Raw genomic sequence first — 19,073 nt, forward strand, 5'->3', positions numbered from 1 at the left:
AAGCCACAAAAAGGTATTCACAATGAGCTTTTATTAGTATTTGTATTATGGGGACGTATCTGGGCAGACATGCCTCAGACCGTAAAGCAGAATCAGTTCTACATATTTTCTGAAAATAGATTCTCTTACACACTTGGACACATGCAAACTTTGGGCTGATGGCAAACCAGTTCACTTTTTATTCCAAAACACTCAGTAGTTTAAAGCGTTGGCTGTCGTCTGAAGAAACGTTCAAATGTACACAGATAATACAGGCATTGTACTTATTTTTAACCCCCGGGTCTTTTCGGTGTGTTACAAAGACATCTTGTTTTTACCTCACTGAGCTTCTACCCGTGGGTCCAAAGACACACCAGTTCCACTTGAATAAAAAGAGTTGACAACAGGAATATTACATTTAATATTAATAAGCATGATGAACATCATAATTTACTGCCCTGGGTTTTAAGGAAACTAAATATGACTCTTAAGGCCAATCTGAACGGCCATTTCATCGGACAGGAGTTCCAGACAGACCAACTGACAGGTAAAGATGGGTGCAGGAAAAACTGGCTTTGTGTGGTTTGTAAAACTGCGTCTTGTCACTTGCAGAAGTTTGGGGAACAGCACAAGGAGCAAACGCTGACGCTGCGGAAAGTTGCGGAGCTCAGGTGTGACTCTGAATGACCCGGCGGAGCTCCTGTGCTTTCTCTCGAAGCTCCGGGCGACTGTCCGTCTCCATGGCAGTAAGCGACTGCAGCAGCAGACCCCGACTTTTCTCCGACATGCACTCCCAACGTCCACTTTCTGAAACACACACACGGCTCATTATTTTTTAATGCAGATTTTACCTTACTGCACGAATCTGGTGACAGCACTACAGTGGTATCATCATAATGGGAAAATAGGTGAATATAGGCTATATAATGAACGTTGATTTTTAATAAAGCCTGTTTTGAATAATCATTTTTGCTATTTTGGAAATTCCTGAAATTGCCTTCAACTGTTGCAACAAAGCACACCGCAATTTCTTATTTGTCCTATCAATATTATTTCTATTAAAATAAATATTACTATTACTGTTATTTTACTTAATAATATTATATAAAAATACTGTATTTTCTTCTGTTTCAGTTTAATTACACTGTATTCAGACAGTTGTTGTTCTGTTCTTTTGTATATAGTGTCTCTTATTCTGCTGTCGCCATATTTTGTTGTCATTAATGATCAATGAATGTATTAACACAAACTTAAAAATACATTTGCTTGGACCAGACAGACGATGCATTTCGGTTAATGTAACAGCCTATTGTGCAACAAATTGAATTGATTTGTAGACGTGTTCGGTTAAACATAGCTGTGTAGATTTTATCATTATCAGGTCGACTTGTGCTGGATGTACCTGTGATCTTCATTAACAGCAGTTCCACAATGGATAAGGCCTCAGACCTCACAGAGGAATATGTCTTATTTTCTGCAAACACAAAACCAAACATTTCAAATAAGGGCTAGAAAAGGTATAAAAGTAAATAGAGTGTGTGCATGTGTGTGTGTATACCAAGGGGAAAGACAATTGCTGTACAAGTCTCAGACAGAATCTGAGACAGGGCAGAGAAGTCTTGATGCTCCTTTTCCAGCAACAGCAACCTAAAAAAAAAAAAAAAAGACTTTTTTTTTTTTTTTTTTTTATCATCTCCGAGCCATCACAACCCAAGACATAGTGCACAGGCCCGAATATAAGATGAACGCAAATATAAGACAGTCTCATTAAAACTCATAATCCTCTGGTATTGCACAAGACAACACAACTTTTTAAGATTTCTTTTTAGAAAAGGGGGAAAAAAGCAACACATTGCGCACAACCATATGTACAAAGTTGTGTGTGTGTGTTTTTTTACCCCTGGAAAAAGGCTTTCATAGCCTGCAGGACACCCAGCTGCACTTTCCACGTGCTGAGCTGCAGCCTCTCGCACATCAGTGCAGACATCTCCAGCTGATACAGACCTACACACAAACACAGATTTATGTGGAGTAGTCACAAAAGCAGACAATGCTTCAGCACAATTCTGCTTGTATGCAGCTTCCAATGATGTTATGGAAAACCCGAGCAGACTAAGCTGAGAAGACTGACAGACAGACAACTGATTTCGCCTTTACCCTGCGTATTTGCATTTCTTGGCCAGGCTTTGCCCAACGTCTCAAATGCGCACAGAAGGCTCTCCGTCTGCAGTTCTCGTTGCTTCTCATCGTCGTCGTCCTCGTCATCGCTCATTCTCTTACATCCTGCACCTGCCACCCGATTCTGCACAGAGGAGAATACAACCGATGAATTAATGTAACAGCATCCTGATGAGAACATGCACAGGTTAACATTTAAGAGGAACCATTAAATGTTAACCTGTGGACCAGTTTGAAGACAATGAAACACTGGGACGTGAGCGTGATGTTTGGAATCTGCGTGCCAGCATTAAGAAAGCTATTAGTCTGTGTGCTAATCTGTGGAAACATGTTCACCTTTCGGATGAGGGGGAACAGGATGTCGGTCAGGTTCTGGAAACAGTCAAGGTGAGTTGCTTCCAGAATTTCCCCAGCACATCGCAGAGCAGCAAGTTTATAGACCAAATTCTCCTTACGGCACTCACGCAGCACACACTCCACCGCCTCAGACAAACTTGGTTGGGCTGTCACAGTCTTCTGCAGCTCCCCACTACACTCCCAAGCAAAAGAAAAAAAAAAAAAAAGTATAAATGAAGCATGTCTGTTTTCCCAGAGTGCTTAAAAAGTGTGAGTGTGGTTTTACATCAGAAAACAAAGGCAGCAGCTGAAGACAATACATCTTTCATTTTATAATGCAGTGATTTTTTTTTTTACTGTTCTAGTCTGTGATCCTACTGGTGGATTTTTTGTTTGGAAAGTGCGTGTGTGAACATGTTCTTACCTGCATTTGATAACTATTGACGCTATGGCTTTCAGCAACTCCTCCTTCCCAGCCCAGGTGCGTCCAGCAAGACCCTGCATCAGGGCAGACAGAACCAGGCCCAGATGGGGTGGGACCAGTGACCCTGTCTGCTGCTTAGCAACAGTTGCCATGGCTGCAGCACCCTGCGCCTTCATCTTCCACGACTGGGACTGCAAAGCCTTCTGGGTGATTGCAATAAGCTCAGTCATGTAGAGCCTGATGCCGCCAAAACTTCCTGCAAAAGACGAGAGAGAGAGAGAGAGGGTTGGTGGGGACACAAGAAAATCTATGTCTGATTATTATAGTCATTAGAGCTACAAAGGGGTGTTTCACCTATGCTAGAGTGCACATCTGGGGGAAAAAAACAAGATGCTCTGCAGTATTTAACAATTTGTATTTACTTGATATTTTTACCTTAAATTAACCCTTTATAAGCCGCACACAAAAGCAGTCTTTAAGTCATTGGATGCTTTTGTGAAGTAATTTTAACTCTAAAATTTGGACACAAATCTTGAGGTGTTCATTTTGTATTGTATTCTGAATTATGTTACAATGATCAATGCGCCCTCCAAAGACCCCACCTGGCACATGCTCCTGCCACACCTCCTCCCACAGGCTGGCATCACTGCGCTCCGCCTGATCCTCCTCTGGGGCCTGGTGCATTCCCAGGAAGGCCAGAGGGAGCGCAACCCCTGCATGGCGCTTTAACACGTCAGGGCTGTAGTGGCTGATGGAGTGGACAGCTAAACAGCAGGAGGACTTATACACCGGCTCTGAAAACACATATCAGAAAAGTGTTCTTACAGATAACAGATTACATCCAGACCTAAATGTTTAGAGATGCATATTACAATGGAAATGTGACAATGGTAGTTAGTTGTAGCAAAAGCCAGCAAGGGGGGGATACAGGAGACCGTTCCGGTACAAAACCTGGTTAATGGGGTGAGGGTTCAGTCAAGTAAATTCTACGACCACCAGACCTGCTGGTTGATTTGCTGTGGCAAACCCTAACGGGAGTTAGGAGCAATTCTAAAAGTCCACTGGGCCAAAACCCACCTTCCTTTTCAAGATACCAGGTGTTGAGCTTCAACAGGAGCTTCTCAATACTGTTATCTTTTGCAGTCTGAGAAAGACAGAAAAAAAAATAAATAAAAAAATCAGAAAGAGACAGTGAGGAGATGAAATGGAAACACAGCAGCATGCGGCTTTGTGAAGCCTTCAGGCTTTGTACTCACTCTAACCAGGTGTCCGATAGCAAACGCAAAGGCCTTCTGCACCACACTGCTGCGGTCATGAATTCCATTCAACAGAGCAGTCATGAGCTTACCTACATCACACCCGAAAAATCAGTATAATTTAGTAATATTGGCATTACACATGACACAGATGTAATGGGGTGCTGTGTTTACCTGAATATGGAGTGAGGTCTTGAGGGCACTGCACAGTTAGAGATACAATAACACTGGCACAGGCCCCCTGTAAGCATGACACAATATACTGAGCATGGCCAGAATAGTGTATGTGCGTGTGCACGCGAGTGAGTGAGTGAGTAGGTAGGTGAGGTGAGGGAATGTGTATGGTGCATGTACCTTTGTGCCGAGACCAATCCCACTCTTCAGCAAATCACACAGTTTAGGAATCAGCTCCCCGAGAACAGAAGCATCCAAATGCTGTAAACACTAAACAAAGAGGAAGATTTTAGCTTTGTGGAAATGACAACGCTTAATTCTGGACATGATTCTAAGCAGCATTTTACATCTGTGAAATGGTGACTTACCATGTTGACGGTCTCCATCATGGGGGAAGATTTAGCTGCACTCAGTCTAGCTGCATCCATTGCGCTCTATTGAAAATGAGAAAAAATTCTGATGCGTTTACGTTTATCTAAAGAAGAAGAAGAAGAAGAAGAAAAAAAAAAAAGCAACTGCAAATATGAATTCTCCACTCATATCAGGATATCGAGTTGCACACTACCTTCTCCTGCTCAGTAGCCCTCAGGCTGAGGTAGTTCAACACCTGAGGCTCCAGGACACTGAGTGCCTCCAGCAGGGCCGGGATCAGACGAGCAGCATGAGGCTTCAGACGACTGCCTGCTGTCTTACTGACCTTCACCAGCGTCTGGATACTACACAAATGGCAGAGATAAATAAAATAGCTATAGTGTAGTTATTGCTGGTTTCAAGTTGCATGGAAAAATTTCCTTCATTAATTCAAAGGAAAGGGCCAATATATTTAACTACTGTGCTAAATACGAAGTCAGTTGCAATAAAACCCTGTTCTTAGCAGGGATCACCACACTTGACCACCCACAGAATGAAACCAATAGCTCAGAAAAAAACCTCACCAAGGCCAGTGATGTTGCGAGGGGCTCAGTGTGTTCATTTTACCTGAGTGAGCGCACCTCAGCCACATTGCTGATGATGCCTTTGTCCAGTAACGTGGGCAGCAGCATGGCTACAGTCCTCTGAGCTGCTGCTCCTGACGACTCACACATTCGCACACAGACCTGGACCACACACACAAACAAATAAATACATTTAACAAACGTGCAGACATGTGCAGATAAGCATGTAATAAGCATCTTTACTCACTTTACTAAGTGTTTTCAGGGTTAAATCAGCTGCCTTTCGGACAGACTCCTGCAAAACAGGGCAGTCAAAACAATTTAACATCATGAAAAGTGGTAAGGATTTTTGTGAAAGTGCCCGCAAAATTTATTTTAATGAGTGATTAAAAAAATTAATTTAGCTATGTTTTAGTGCAAATAGATCATGAAATTACCCCTGTGCTACATATTATTTCAAGTCATCCCCATGCAACTGAAAACAGATGAGCAGACTCACTTTTATATCGTCCACCACCCTGAACAGCGTCTCCCAAATCTCAGCCATGAAGTCTATGAGGTCATCTGAGTGCCGTCCTCGAATCAGGTCATTCAGAGCCAGGCAGCTGTAAGAGGTCAGAGGTCAGTTAAGATGGGTTAAGCTAAAGGCAGCAGTTTAGCAGTTTGACTTCACACCTGGACTCCCGGACTCTCCACAGGTTGCTGGTGAGGTTAGAGATGACATCCTGTAAAATCTCCTTCAGATATTTATCAACCTTTAAGATGGAAAAACAATTGTTTGTCATAGCTGGAAAATTCACAAAGGTATATTTTTTAAGTGAGAAATCTCTTTTAGCACATGCTCACATTTTCATCACTTGATTACTGAAACTAGGCCAGGCCCAAAAACACTCACTATGGTTTTGTCAGGGACCAGCGCATCCCAGATGCTGGTCATGGCCTGGCGGATTCCAGCGTTGGGGTCAAACTGATACCTATAGAGACGTGGCACCAGTTGGGGCAGGAAGGGAGCAAGCTGCTCCCCTGCTTTAGCAGCAATGATGTTAAACCCAAATGCTGCTCCCTGAGAGAGATCAAGTAATATATGAAGTGCGTGCACACACAGGTCATAGCAGAAAAGGCTAGATTTGATGCTACGTGACTGCTGGGGGAAGAGCTGTTGGCGCTACCTTCCTGGTGTTCCACATTGCATGGTGATTGGCCAGGTTCATGAATTTGTAGACAAGGTCAGGCTGGTTCAAATCACTCGCCAAAGAACACAGCTCTTTGTATGTGTTGAGACTATGCCTAAAAACACACAGAAAGAGTTTCAATGCAAATACACAATACAATACCTCCAATACCATTAATTGGAGGAAAAGACACATGGACACCTGAAAGAAATGCTCACCCATCCGGAGCTTTCCCAAGCGCTTCTCCTTGGAATACCTCTGTGTCTTCTGAGACAGTGTGCTTTGCCCTACAAACAAATCAAAGGCTAAATCACACTGGAGTTTTAATAAGCAGTCTTGTGGGAAATTATTCTTATTGATCAAATGGGTCATGGGGAGGTTGTGTAACAAACCTTGTGTACTGGATACAACACAGAGTAACCAGTCTCATTATACAGTGATATGTGACATGTGAAGGCCTTGAGTGGTTAAAAATGTTTAAATTACAATGCAGATCAGGCAAATTTAGGTTTCATTATGAAAACGTGACTCTGCTAAATGGCACCAAAGTAAATTCCCTGCTAATTACATCCAACAATAAAAGGAACACGCTCACCTCTTTCCAGTCATTAGAGTTTCCACCAGTGTTGACACCAGCTCCTGCTGGTCCTGCTCATCACCCAGCTCATACACCAAGCCTAGACCTTTCGAGGCCACATCCTGACTCAGCTCTATAATGCACACAGACACATGTAACATAACTTTCCCTGCACAACTTTAAAGCTCAAAGCAAGGGGGTCTAAGGTAAAGCTGACTGCCACAGTACAGCAAACTCACCATCTGGGTCTGACAATACTGAGATGAAGGCAGTCTGGATCTCCTTCAGGTGAGACTGAGAGAGAAAGAATGACAGATCACCAGAAGGAAAGAAAGCAACAAAACCCAATGACTGTCTCTGGAGATATTGATCATATATGGAAATGAAGTAAGTCTGTGAATAAGCTTTTTAATCTATTGAAATTGCCATGAGCTGGTGTGTGAACATTGATGTTTTACTTGTTGCTAGGTGGCATTGTGTCTTTGTACTCCATCTGAGTGTGTATGTGTGTGTGTGTGGGTGTGTCATACCCGAATCTCTTTGTGCTGGCTGAGCTTTTTGACCAGGGAGAGCAGCCATATGCAAGCAGCTTGGCGCACATGAGGGTTCTGGCTCACAACAGACTTGGATAATATAGAGTTTAGGACCCAGGGGACCACATCATTATTTTTTACATCTAAAACAGAACATGTAAGAAATAAATGAATGCAAATCTTAAAAAAAACAGCATTCATTTGGTACAGCTGTGCAGTAATAACTATTTAAAAATGTACAATGATTTCACAGTGAATGACATTTGAATAAGCATAAATACAGACAGACAGACACACATACTGTCTGGGCACTGGTACTCCTCCTCAGTGCAGGTCCAGATGTCTCGTGCTGCTCCAGAGCTGGTTCCAATGGCAGCGCTGGTAATGGCCTCTGCCACCGAGAACTGCAGCTCCACCTGCTTTGCCTAGAATCAAAGACAGAACAAACAGTCTGCACTGTGACATTTCATTATTTAAAAAAGAGATGAAAAAAATCTTTACAAACAAATGCATAGAGTTTGAGCACCTCCACAGACTCCATGAGGCCCTGCAGGATTCTCTTCTGATGGGGGAAATCTCCATCTCCCACAGGCAGATAGCCCAGCGTCTGTACGGCACGTTCCTTCATCTGGCAAAAAAAAAAAAAAAAATGTGCTGGGTCAGCATATAGTCAGCAAGCCTCAACATCTGGCAATTCGCATTTCAATCGCACAGGTATAGTTACTTCGTTCAAAAAGTAACCAAGTTAGTAACCAAGTTAGAGCATTAAAAAGGAAGTAGTTACCAGGGAAAGTAACTTAAAATGGTCAAAAATGTTCAAACTCTGTCTTCTCCTCCTTCTTGATCACGTTTTTTTTTTTTGTCTTCTCACTCTGATTATTCTTTCTGCTGTCTTACTTGTCTGAACAAGAATGTGAAAACAATGTTCTTGGCCACTAGTTTTCAGGAAGCGTGTGGATAAAGACTTCCAGAGCATAATATAATTTAAAATATACATTCTAACTTTTAATTTCAACAAGGTGAAGTAATATCAGTATTTCCACTGAAATAATGCTAATTTTGAACTTCCATTGCTGTCTCTCCCGTGTGTGTGTTTGTGTTATAGTTCTGAGGAAATAAGAGACCTTGGTGCTTTCTTTCCCAGAGGGCAGTCGACCCAGCAGATTTTCTACCAAGCTGAGTTTGGAGAAGCAGTCTCCCTCTGATGGGATCAGAAGCACCCCGTTACGTGCCACCTCCCCCAATGCAGTCACCGCAGCAAGTGATAACAGTGGAGAGCCGCTATCAATGAAGGAACCTTCAGAAAGAAAGGAAGAAAAAAAAAATCTCACTCTAAAATATATATCTATGATTCTTAGACATGTTATGGGCAAGACCCAAACCAAGGACAGTACCTATAGATTTGGTTGCCTCAGCAATAAGCTCATCTTCCTCAGTCAGTGCACCACTCATGTCCTGCTCCTCCCTCTGGGTGCCTCCAGATGTCAGGCTTTGCTTCCTGCTCATGTACCGACCCACCTTGAATCCTAGAGCCAAAATGGAGGCATGCTGGGTCACTGGGTTCTAAAAAGAGAAAAACAAACACATTTAACCACTCAAAATGTGAGCAGTGGGCAGGCATGAAAGGCACCAATGGAGCAGTGTGTGGGGATGACACCTTTCTCAAGAGGACCTCAGAGGCACCTAGGTGGTTCAGGTACCCCCTAGGCCTCCAGTGCCCAATATTAAATGATTTCAATAATTTAATATGGCTTCAATACGGATTTTAAATATACATTGTACAGAATATTCAATACTTAAGCATTTGCACATACATGTGTATCCTTTGTAGTCTTCACCAGGGTCTGTACTGTGTTCCGGAGCTCATTTCCTGACATGCTTGAGATGACCACAGCGTAGAGCTGGGCAGCAAGCTCCCTCAAGTCCTCTTTACTGCTGTTCATAAGGCCCTGGAGAAACAAAAACCCAGATGCAGCATTTCCTGTCAAAATTCAATAATACATCTGGCTCAAGAATTCACATGAAGAATGGCCAGATAATTAGAATATTATAACAACAACAATAATAATAACAACACACCAGTGTCATTATTATTATTATTACTATTTAATAGGGCTGTTAGAAAATATAAATACAGCAATATATCTCTATTTTATGTAGTGATATTGTATCGATACAGGGACATCAAATAATGATATTTTGGAATAAAATCTTGTGCTGTTGAGCATTTTCTTTAGTGTGGTTAGCAGAAATGAGAATTTGTATTTCAGCTTTTTTACATATTCAGTAAACTTTAGAATATTGCAATATATTGTGATATAATCGTATCGGGACCAATGTATTGTGTTACATATCGTAACATGAGATCCTTGCAATACACGCCACTATTATTTATTGTTTTGGTTTGAGGTGTAGACTTGGCCTCCAAATTCTCCAGATCTCATTCCAAATCAAAAATCTTTGAGGGGTTCCACCTTGATGCCACATGCTACAGCATACCTTCAGGGAGTCTAGAGGATTCCTTGCAACAGGGCTGCTTTGCCAGCCTACATAAGGCAAGTGGTCAATGTTATTAATGTTATTATCTTCTAAATCAGGGGTTCAAACTTGCGGCCCAAAGGTCACACCCCGCAAGATCCCTTCATATAGATCTATTATAGATCTTCAAATTAAATTAAATTGTGAAGTGATTGTCATTGTGATACACAGCAGCACAGCACATGGTGCGCACAGCGAAATGTGCCCTCTGCTTTTAGCCATCACCCTTAGTGAGCAGTGGGCAGCCATGACAGGAGCCCCGGGGAGCAGTGTGTGGGGACGATGCTTTGCTCAGTGGCACTTCGGTGGCACCTTGGCAGAAAAGGATTCGAACTGGCAACCTTCTGATTACGGGGCCGCTTCATTATCCGCTAGGCCACCACTGCCCCTAATATAGATCTTCATATAGATCTCACGGTATGTGGCAGAGTTTGATGTGTTCTAAATATAAGCCATCCTTCTGTTTACTAATACATAAAATTACATATTAGATCATTGTAATCAGGAACAATTCCAATCCATTTAGAAAACACTGTTACAAACACCAATCCCTAAAACATAAACACAATTTCCAGTAAATAAGCACATCAGCTAAAGCTTTAGCTTCTACTCAGAAAGCCCGAGGAAATTCGGCCATTCTTTCAAATGCAATATATGCGAGTGCAGCAGGGACAAACATTTACCCGGATCCAGTCGATTTTGTCGATAAATTTAGGAGCCAGCTTATGAGGGCACACAGACACCACCTCCACCAGGCAGTACATCACTGGAACGCCTGCAAACGACAGGGGGGATTCTACTTATAAACGTTATATGAAGTACTACCTTAATACTTGTTTTATTTACCATCATCTCCAAAATTGCCCAAAACACTGCATCTGATGACCTCTCTGTATAATATGTTGACAGATGTTCACTTTTTGTGCACTCTTCCCTATCTCAATTACAAAAGATGATGGGTCTTGCTCTATTACTAATACGCACAATTTCCATAATATATAAGATACTGAAGCTTGGGTCAAGTGCAGGAATAAAGTGCTGGTAATGTTGCAGGTACACAGTGTTGTGTATGTGTGCAAACTGCTGACTTTATACATGCTGTATTACAGGAGGGATTTGTTTTTCTTCATTAAAAGGTCCCGTTATGATCATTTCACTTTGTGAGACTATTTAACATTAACGTGAGTTCCTCTAGCTTGTCTATAGTCCTGCAGAGGCTAGAAATGGTGATAGGTGTAAAGAGCGGTTTGGTCATTCTGCTTCGCTGTTCAGAGAGCGGTGACTCAGATGGTCGGATCTGGAATGTCCCCTTGTGTAGTATGAGGGGAAAACTCACTTCCACTTTGTCATGCTTTCTCTGGCCAGAGAATTTCTTACCCCTCCTCTACAAAAAAGGAACACCACCGACCGTCATGGCTTGAAAACGTGCAAAGCATTGCAGTTGCTCAGTGATTGGATGTAAAAATGAGCACAAATGTATTTCTATAGACTACAAAGAACCAGTGGGGTGGGTTAATTTGTGCCAAACATTGGTACATGGTATTGACACCAAAATGGTGTGTTCTGAGGAAATCTCATAAGTGGCTGTAATTCTGAATTTCAGACAGAGACTTCAGATACAGTATTAGGGGACCAATAAGACTGATACAAAAGCAAAAAAAAAAAAAGATCATAATAGGGAACCTTTAAAATCTAAATAACCTCTCAAGTGTTTTTCCCTCCCTTGTTCACCTGTGACAGTAGACAGCAGTTGTTGCAAAAGATCCATGTAGACTTGCACTGGACAGTCCTCCCCTCCTTTGGGTGTTGGTTCGGCTGAGAGAAGTGACCGGACATAACGGCCAATAGCAGGGGCATCGTCCTGCATGTCCATCAGGCTCTGAGAGAGAGGTGTGGCCCCAGCACTGTGAGCCAAGCACATTCTGAGGTACATCACAATCTGAACAGACAAGCAGAAACAGAGAGGGAAAAGGAAATGAAAAACACAATCTAGAATGCTTCAAACATTCTACATTCACTAACCATGGACGGTACAACAGACAGATTTTACCTCTCCAAATGTGGATGGGTTGAATGGCAGAGTGGATGTTCCAACAATGTACTTGGCCGGAGTTTTCATTCGCTGGACAGCCTGACAGACAGACAGACATCTATCTAAATCAAAACATTCCACCAAAAGCAACAGGAAAGTGTCTGTGATTCTCTCACCTTTTCCTGTATGTAGCTGACCATCTCAGGAAAAGAGGGCATGCATGGTTTAGACAATTCTTTCTCAGAGCGCTGGGTGGGCAGAGAGCGCAACACACGCTGAGCTTCTCCATATACCTCCTCACGCCTAGATCACATACACACAAAATGAATTTCTAGAACATACTCTAGATCCATTGTTGTAAGCAGGTGTGTGTGTGCACTCACGGGTCTCCTGCAGCCAGCAGCAGAAGGTATCTTGAGGGCACGTGGTCTGGTGCGAAAACTGTGCTGGCGAACTTCATGGCCACCTGTCTCACCTGGACCTCAGGCTACAACAGATCATACGGGGGAAAGAGGGGGGAAAGAGGGGAAAAAAAAAAAAAAAAAAAAACAGACTCAATATATATTTACAGCGTTTGCCATATGCCCTTATGCAGAGTGCATTACAATCAGTAGTTACAGGGACAGTCTCCCTGGAGACACTCAGAGATAAGTGTCTTGCTCAGGGACACAATGGTACTAAGTGGGGTTTGAACCTGTTCCCCACTAGGCTACTACAGGCCTACATTTGCTTGACAACAAAAACAATTCCTACTTTCCTATATTTGTACATTCCTATAATGTCAATAAAAATCCAATAAATAATTCAGATATTTTACCTTGGTCAAATAAGCCGCCACCAGAGCCTCCATCAAGTTGAGTAGTGCTCCCTGCAGGTTAGCATATGCTCCCACCATGAGAGAAAGAGCCTCCTGGATAGCGAGTCGTACATCGGCTTCCTCCTGCGGAACAGGGGGCCGTGTTAATCATGGCAACAAATAAAACTCGCTTCACAAACTATTTTCTACAACCGCTAGCTGCAAAATATCAATGGGATTGGGTGAAGGGCACTCTAGGATTACTGATAATTTGCAGAACGAGGAGAGGCCTTTTCTACCTACCTGACTGCCTGTTAGTTTTTATTGCAAATCACTAACCTACAAGTTCACGTCTACAGACAGTTAAACTGTAATAAAACGTCACTCCACGGTGTGCTTTACAGTCTGATGTTGGCACTGCTGGCCTACGGTTGCCATCAGCCTTGGATCTAAGAACTAAGCAAACCATAGCCAAAATCGACTCCCTTGACTGCACAGAAGGTGAAATGCTTATCTTTGAAAATGAAGCCTTTAATCGCGAGTCAGTTTTCTTACCTTACACATTGACTCAAAGAACTGCTGCACCAGAGCAATGTCTTTAGTGAAAAGCTGAGGCATCCGACTAGAAAGAGAAAAAGAGAGAAGGAGACCAACAGAGAAATGAAAGACTATTTCTCCAAGTCAGAAGTTTATTAACTATTAATAAAGGGCTAATAGGGTAAAAAAAAATTACCTTGATAGTTTCCCCACAGCTGAATACGCCATGCACAGTAATTTAGGATCCTGGAAGTAGATTTAGCATTTTCATAGCAAAGGCTAGACTATTCTCTCTGCATATCTTATATTACTATTACCATCCCAGGGTCAACCAGGCTTGCTCACTACAGGCTTTGAGCACCATATTCATGATAAAAACAATCGAATATTGCCAGGGAGCAGATCTTACCTCTTTGTACTCGTTAATGAGCTTAGTAAGCCCATTCAGCAACATGAGGCCCAGTGGTTTATTAGAGTCCGGACACCTGAGAGATTCAGACAGAGAACTATAGCAAAAACCTTCCAACACACACTTCAAAATCAGTCAAAGGTGTAAAAAAAAAAAAAAAAAAAAAAAAACTGTTTGTATAGACACTTACACCATGCAGATGTGATGGACAAACTGCAGAGTGAGGGACAGCAACTTGTTGTTTGTGTTTGCACCAAACAGACCATCATACACCACCTACAGCAAGAGATAAGAGACACTGGATTGTGGACAGGCTGGTAGAAACAGAGCCTCACAATTTTGTAACACACCCTTTTTGTGAAGGGATCTGCAAAGATTACATTACGTTACTGCTCTTGATATGGACACTGAACTGAGAACATTGATCATTAAATGGAAATGAATTCAGCAGTCATGAATCCAGATAGAACCAGGCGGCATGGTGATCCATGTCTCTCTCACCTGTATGTTCGCAGGGAAGCTCTCAGCTGCGAGTCGTGAACGCAGCAGGTGAGGCAGGATCTTCAGCTTGACTCTGGTGCTCACCGGCTCGTGCTTCAGTTCTGGCTTCATGGACGATCCCTGGGAGAGGGACACACTCAGCATATGACCATCACAAGTTTCCCACGTGGCTAGTTCCTATAACAGTGTTCCAGTAACTACTCAGTTCCAAACTGCCAAGACAAACATAAGAATGTAAAGTTGCTTTCACACCTTGGCTTTGAGGGGGATGTCTCCTAGGTACACCTTGTACATCTTGTTAATGATCAGTGGATTGTTCCAGTCTATAATGCTGAAAACAAAATGCAACCATTTAATTTTAATGCCAGTCAATCATAGAAAACAGTGCCACTGGCATGAAGATTCCTAGTTTTATACAACCAAAGAGTGGCGCACAAGAGCTTATCATAAAAAATAAAAAAGAAACGAGCACAGGCACAGCACCATTGGTATATAAATGCTTGCAGTTACTAGGGTGGTAGTAGCGGAGCGGGTATCACATTTGCCTGTGAACCAGAAGACCCGGGGTCAAATCCCACTTACTACCATCATGTCCCCGAGCAAGAGACTTAACCCTGAGGGTCTCCAGGGGGACTCTCACTGTAACTATTGATTGTAAGGCACTCTGGATAAGGGCATCTGATAAATGTCATAAATGTAAATACAGTTGGATCCAGTTTAAAGAGGCATGACCCACCATGAAATGAACCGTATAATTCCTGGTCCTTCCTTTACCGCCAAGACTAAATAATATTCACTAATTAGAGGACTAGACCCACTGGAACACCACAGGAATAATTGTCTTGCTAATATGCACATTGGTTGTGGCAGGATTTATGGGAAAGCTGTTTCATAGTTGAACTTGGGAAAAAAAACAAAAACTTTAAGGCACCACTGGGATGGTAAAATGCCCTGTTACCTCTGCTTGCTCTTCAGCTCCAGGTCTGCTGCCGTGGCAACACTGTGACGGGTGTCACTGGAAGCAACGACAAGGTGGATCACTGTCTCCACCTCACACACCTGCCCTGCTTCGATAAACTTGACAATACCCAGTTTACACTGCAGGCAGACACAGACACACACACACGTAATTACGGTTACTAGACCAGCACAGTTTAAATATAGCTGTTATAATGGCCAACTTAAAAGGCACACAAGAGGATGCTGTAAATGGCACAACAACATACAAAAAAACCCTAATTTGCAGCAGAATGGGGGATGTTTTATATAAGACATGGGGCATTGGGGACGTTTGCAAATCGAATATTCACTACTTTGGTCAGTCAGATTTCTTGAGTTATTGAATTGCATGTTTGTCTTTGTAGCCGACATTTTCCCAAGCTGTCCATAGCAGAGACTATGTTTGTGATGTCTGCTGACTTTATGAACAAAGGAAGGAGAGGCTGCCCCGAGTGTTGTAAATTTTTATATTTTGGAGAAGATTGGCATCTTCAGAATACTATTGACAAAGTATTATGTATTATTTAAATATATGTCACAGTTTTAAGTGAGTTTTTGATTACACAATCTGGCAACAGTGCTTGTGCTAGTGAGGAAAAATGGGGCATGAGAGCTTTTCATCATCAAAACTGGACGAGCCAGTAGCAAACATCATTAAAATTGGATTTTCTGGGTGACAGAAATAATGACTAACAAAAAGGGCTGAGTGGGTATTATAGGCTGTGTGTGACACAGCCATCTTACACGTCATCAACACTCAGTTACACGCTAATATTCCACTACAGACCTGCTCCAGCTGCTCAGGGCTCCACTGCGACTCTCCGATCACACGCTTGGCTGCATATACGCTCATGCCAGGGGGTGGCTGGGGAAGGCCCGGTCCTCCTGACTGTCCTGTCGTGCCTGCCCCAGCACTGCTCTGAGGGGAGGGGGGAGTTGGCCGGGCGGGGGGCTCGTTCAGAACGAACCTGTTTACAGGAAGACAGAAGTACAAAGGTTTCATTAGCAGGTTCAGACATAATGATTTTTTAACCTACATTGTATTGATTGATGTGTAAAAAAGTAAGATATGACATATTTGTATAACTGCATATTTGCCATGGCTTATAACATGAATGCACATAACTAAAGAATTACTACAAATGAGACATCCTAGCCATCCTACATGACAACAATTGTTCTGAACAACTTCCAGTTTCTGACTGGGTGTGTCCAATTTCTGTGCTCTTACCCATAAGGCATGAGGAGCACATCCAGCATGAACTCCAGGAGCACCTGGGACGTCTTTGGCTTCTCCGAAAGCAGAAATGGGGAGGGTTTTGAGGGGTCAGATGGGTACTTCATGTGGTAGAGCGTGGGAATGAGCAGATGCATCAGACTGTCGGAAAGCCAGAAGCACATGGATGAACATGCTGTGATTACATTCATAGCAACGGACATATAGGGCCGGGATAATGAGATTCCACTGGCTTTATGACAGTTCTTTGGGAAGCAGAGCGATGGCCAGAGGATACAAAGTGCCAACTTCATTACCGAGTGCTTCATCATTTGCTAGTGAAGAGCGGGACACTGCCAAATTTCCAAGCCAAATTAGGCTGTGCCAATCTGTTTGTGGTCAACTGTAAACCATGTGCCTGTTTTCATTCCCAAACACAGCTCAAAGCTACACTTACAAATAATACCACAACGCAACCAGTACAGCTGATTAGACTGATAGAACCAAAGCACAAAACTGATGGACCCACCGACTTGTACAAGAACTGTCTTGTGAATGCGACAAGACACAGAGAAAAACAAGAAATTCTTATGCTTTTTCCATGTCTTAAAGACTGTAGTAACACAGTGCAGTTATTTCTTGTCTCATTCTGGGACCAAACGCCTGGCCTGTAGAGTAAATAAGTTAACAGATTATCTATTTGTGGCAAATTTGGCACATTGAACGTGGCTGCTTCAGATCTAGAGAACCGATAGAGGTTTCCTAAGGCCATCCTCAAGGCTCCTTGTGAATGATGGTCCCAGCCCCCCACCTGTCTTGCTGAGGTTGGGGTTTCCCTTCCATGGCAGTCAGCAGGGTGGGAGCGAGCTCGCACTGCTTGGCGGTCTCCAGACGTGGGTAGCCCATCTTGATGTAGATGATGGTGAAGTTGGTGACAAATGAAGCGGCTGCCGGGTCCTGGTACTGAACCAGCAGTGTCTCCACAGGCAACTGGATCTTCGGCCGACTCTTTATTCGCTTATTCAGGTGAACGAGCAGCTCCATAACCTGGGTGGGGCAGACATGAGAGCGTGTGTGATGCGGGGTGAAGCAAAAATGAAAGTAACATGACTGCGGGGCTACATGATATCATTTCAGCGTTTGGGTAAATGAACATGTAAAATAAAGTGAAAATTGGGCAGTGATAATGAAAAGTAGTTGTCACAGGCTGAAGAAAAAAACGGCACGATATTCCGATCTCGGTGGTGACCCTTATGCACACTTACTTTTTTCCTTACTCCTTCCTGAACACTCGAGAGTTTGAGGAGCACGGGTGGCAGGAATTTTGAGATGATATCCTGCAACTGCTCGTCGGTCTCGGCATGGCCTAAACGCAGGAACACGCGTTCCAGTTGGTCTGCAAAACACAGACACACCAGTGTTAGTCACTCAGCACCCCGAAAAATAATCTTACTTACAAATAAAAACGATTACAGATAGAAGGAAATACAGGAAAACCCACAAAGAAGATAAAAAAACTCTAATCCTAACAGTTAAGGAAGCGGCCCTGTAATCAGAAGGTTGCCGGTTTGAATCCCGATCCGCCAAGGTCCCACTGAGGTGCCACTGAGCAGAGCACCGTCCCCACACACTGCTACCCGGGCGCCTGTCATGGCTGCCCACTGCTCACTCAGGGTGATGCAGAGGACAAATTTCACTGTGTGCACTGTGTGCTGTGTATCATAAGTGACAATCACTTCACTAACATACTCCAAAGAAATAGATCTGCAAACTTGCTCGGTGGGTCCCGAACAGTGAGTCTGTACAATTATTCGCATAATTCGAAGGACCAGGCAATCAAAAAACTGAATATAAAAGCAGAAAGCAGTACAATATTGCGTGACGGGGAGCAGACTGGCCACACGGCTCTTAATTAGGCTGTCACTCATCGGCGCCAGGGTCATTTTGATCAGATGCAGTGACCCAACCTGACATTCATTCAACAACCAACATCTGGAGCAGATTCGTCCATTCGCAGGATTATACGGAGGTTTAAAAGGAGAAGCCGTGAGGCGGGACGGCTGCTTATGGTTACTTTCATTTCGCACCATGACTCTGCACTGGGCCTCGACCAGCCGGGGTTTTTCTAGCTCGCTTGCTAACGCTGCACAAATGCAGTCGCTCGCACTGCTCTGCTGTCGCTTTGCTGTAATCCGGCCGACTCGAGTTCGATTTAAAAAAAAACGAAGAAAAAAGAAAAGAAAACCAGAATGACGCGCTCCAGCAAACTTACTGAGCTCGTCCTGTGCAGCCATGTTCTATGAGAAGCCGCCGGCGCGCTCCGCTCCGCTCAGCGCCGAGCCGCTCCTTTCATTCCCCGGCCACGGTGCTGGCTAGCGCGTAGCATGCGGGGCTGGTCGCAGGCTCTGCCGTCCTGCGTGCAGTCCCGAGGCGAGGCTGGTGTGCAGCGACACCTACCGGCGCGGAGGAAGACGTGGTCGT

The 19,073-nt window shown here is 43.4% G+C and overlaps 1 protein-coding gene across 1 annotated transcript; it reads right to left on the reverse strand.

Annotated features, from left to right (window-relative positions):
• Positions 1–14: 14 nt before the first annotated feature.
• On the reverse strand, positions 15–19,033 carry ecpas (Ecm29 proteasome adaptor and scaffold). The gene is made up of 47 exons (XM_028978146.1): positions 18,865–19,033; positions 17,858–17,988; positions 17,404–17,639; positions 16,608–16,754; positions 16,164–16,344; positions 15,336–15,475; positions 14,630–14,708; positions 14,378–14,497; positions 14,067–14,152; positions 13,877–13,952; positions 13,664–13,713; positions 13,486–13,552; positions 12,952–13,074; positions 12,518–12,621; positions 12,311–12,437; positions 12,153–12,233; positions 11,834–12,041; positions 10,786–10,877; positions 9,379–9,513; positions 8,959–9,127; positions 8,689–8,861; positions 8,091–8,192; positions 7,866–7,989; positions 7,562–7,707; positions 7,271–7,325; positions 7,050–7,164; positions 6,673–6,741; positions 6,452–6,569; positions 6,178–6,345; positions 5,958–6,037; positions 5,782–5,887; positions 5,530–5,577; positions 5,326–5,444; positions 4,913–5,063; positions 4,716–4,781; positions 4,528–4,617; positions 4,348–4,414; positions 4,174–4,265; positions 3,995–4,061; positions 3,520–3,711; positions 2,918–3,173; positions 2,494–2,686; positions 2,137–2,281; positions 1,878–1,983; positions 1,538–1,626; positions 1,382–1,453; positions 15–786 (listed from the first exon to the last, which is right to left on the reverse strand). Exons 1-47 carry the CDS (start codon positions 18,884–18,886, stop codon positions 647–649), a joined length of 5,523 nt encoding a protein of 1,840 aa, XP_028833979.1. The 5' UTR covers positions 18,887–19,033; the 3' UTR covers positions 15–646.
• Positions 19,034–19,073: the final 40 nt, after the last annotated feature.

The sequence above is a fragment of the Denticeps clupeoides genome, chromosome 4 (genome assembly GCF_900700375.1).
Source record: "Denticeps clupeoides chromosome 4, fDenClu1.1, whole genome shotgun sequence".
Classification (NCBI taxonomy): Eukaryota; Metazoa; Chordata; class Actinopteri; order Clupeiformes; family Denticipitidae; genus Denticeps; species Denticeps clupeoides.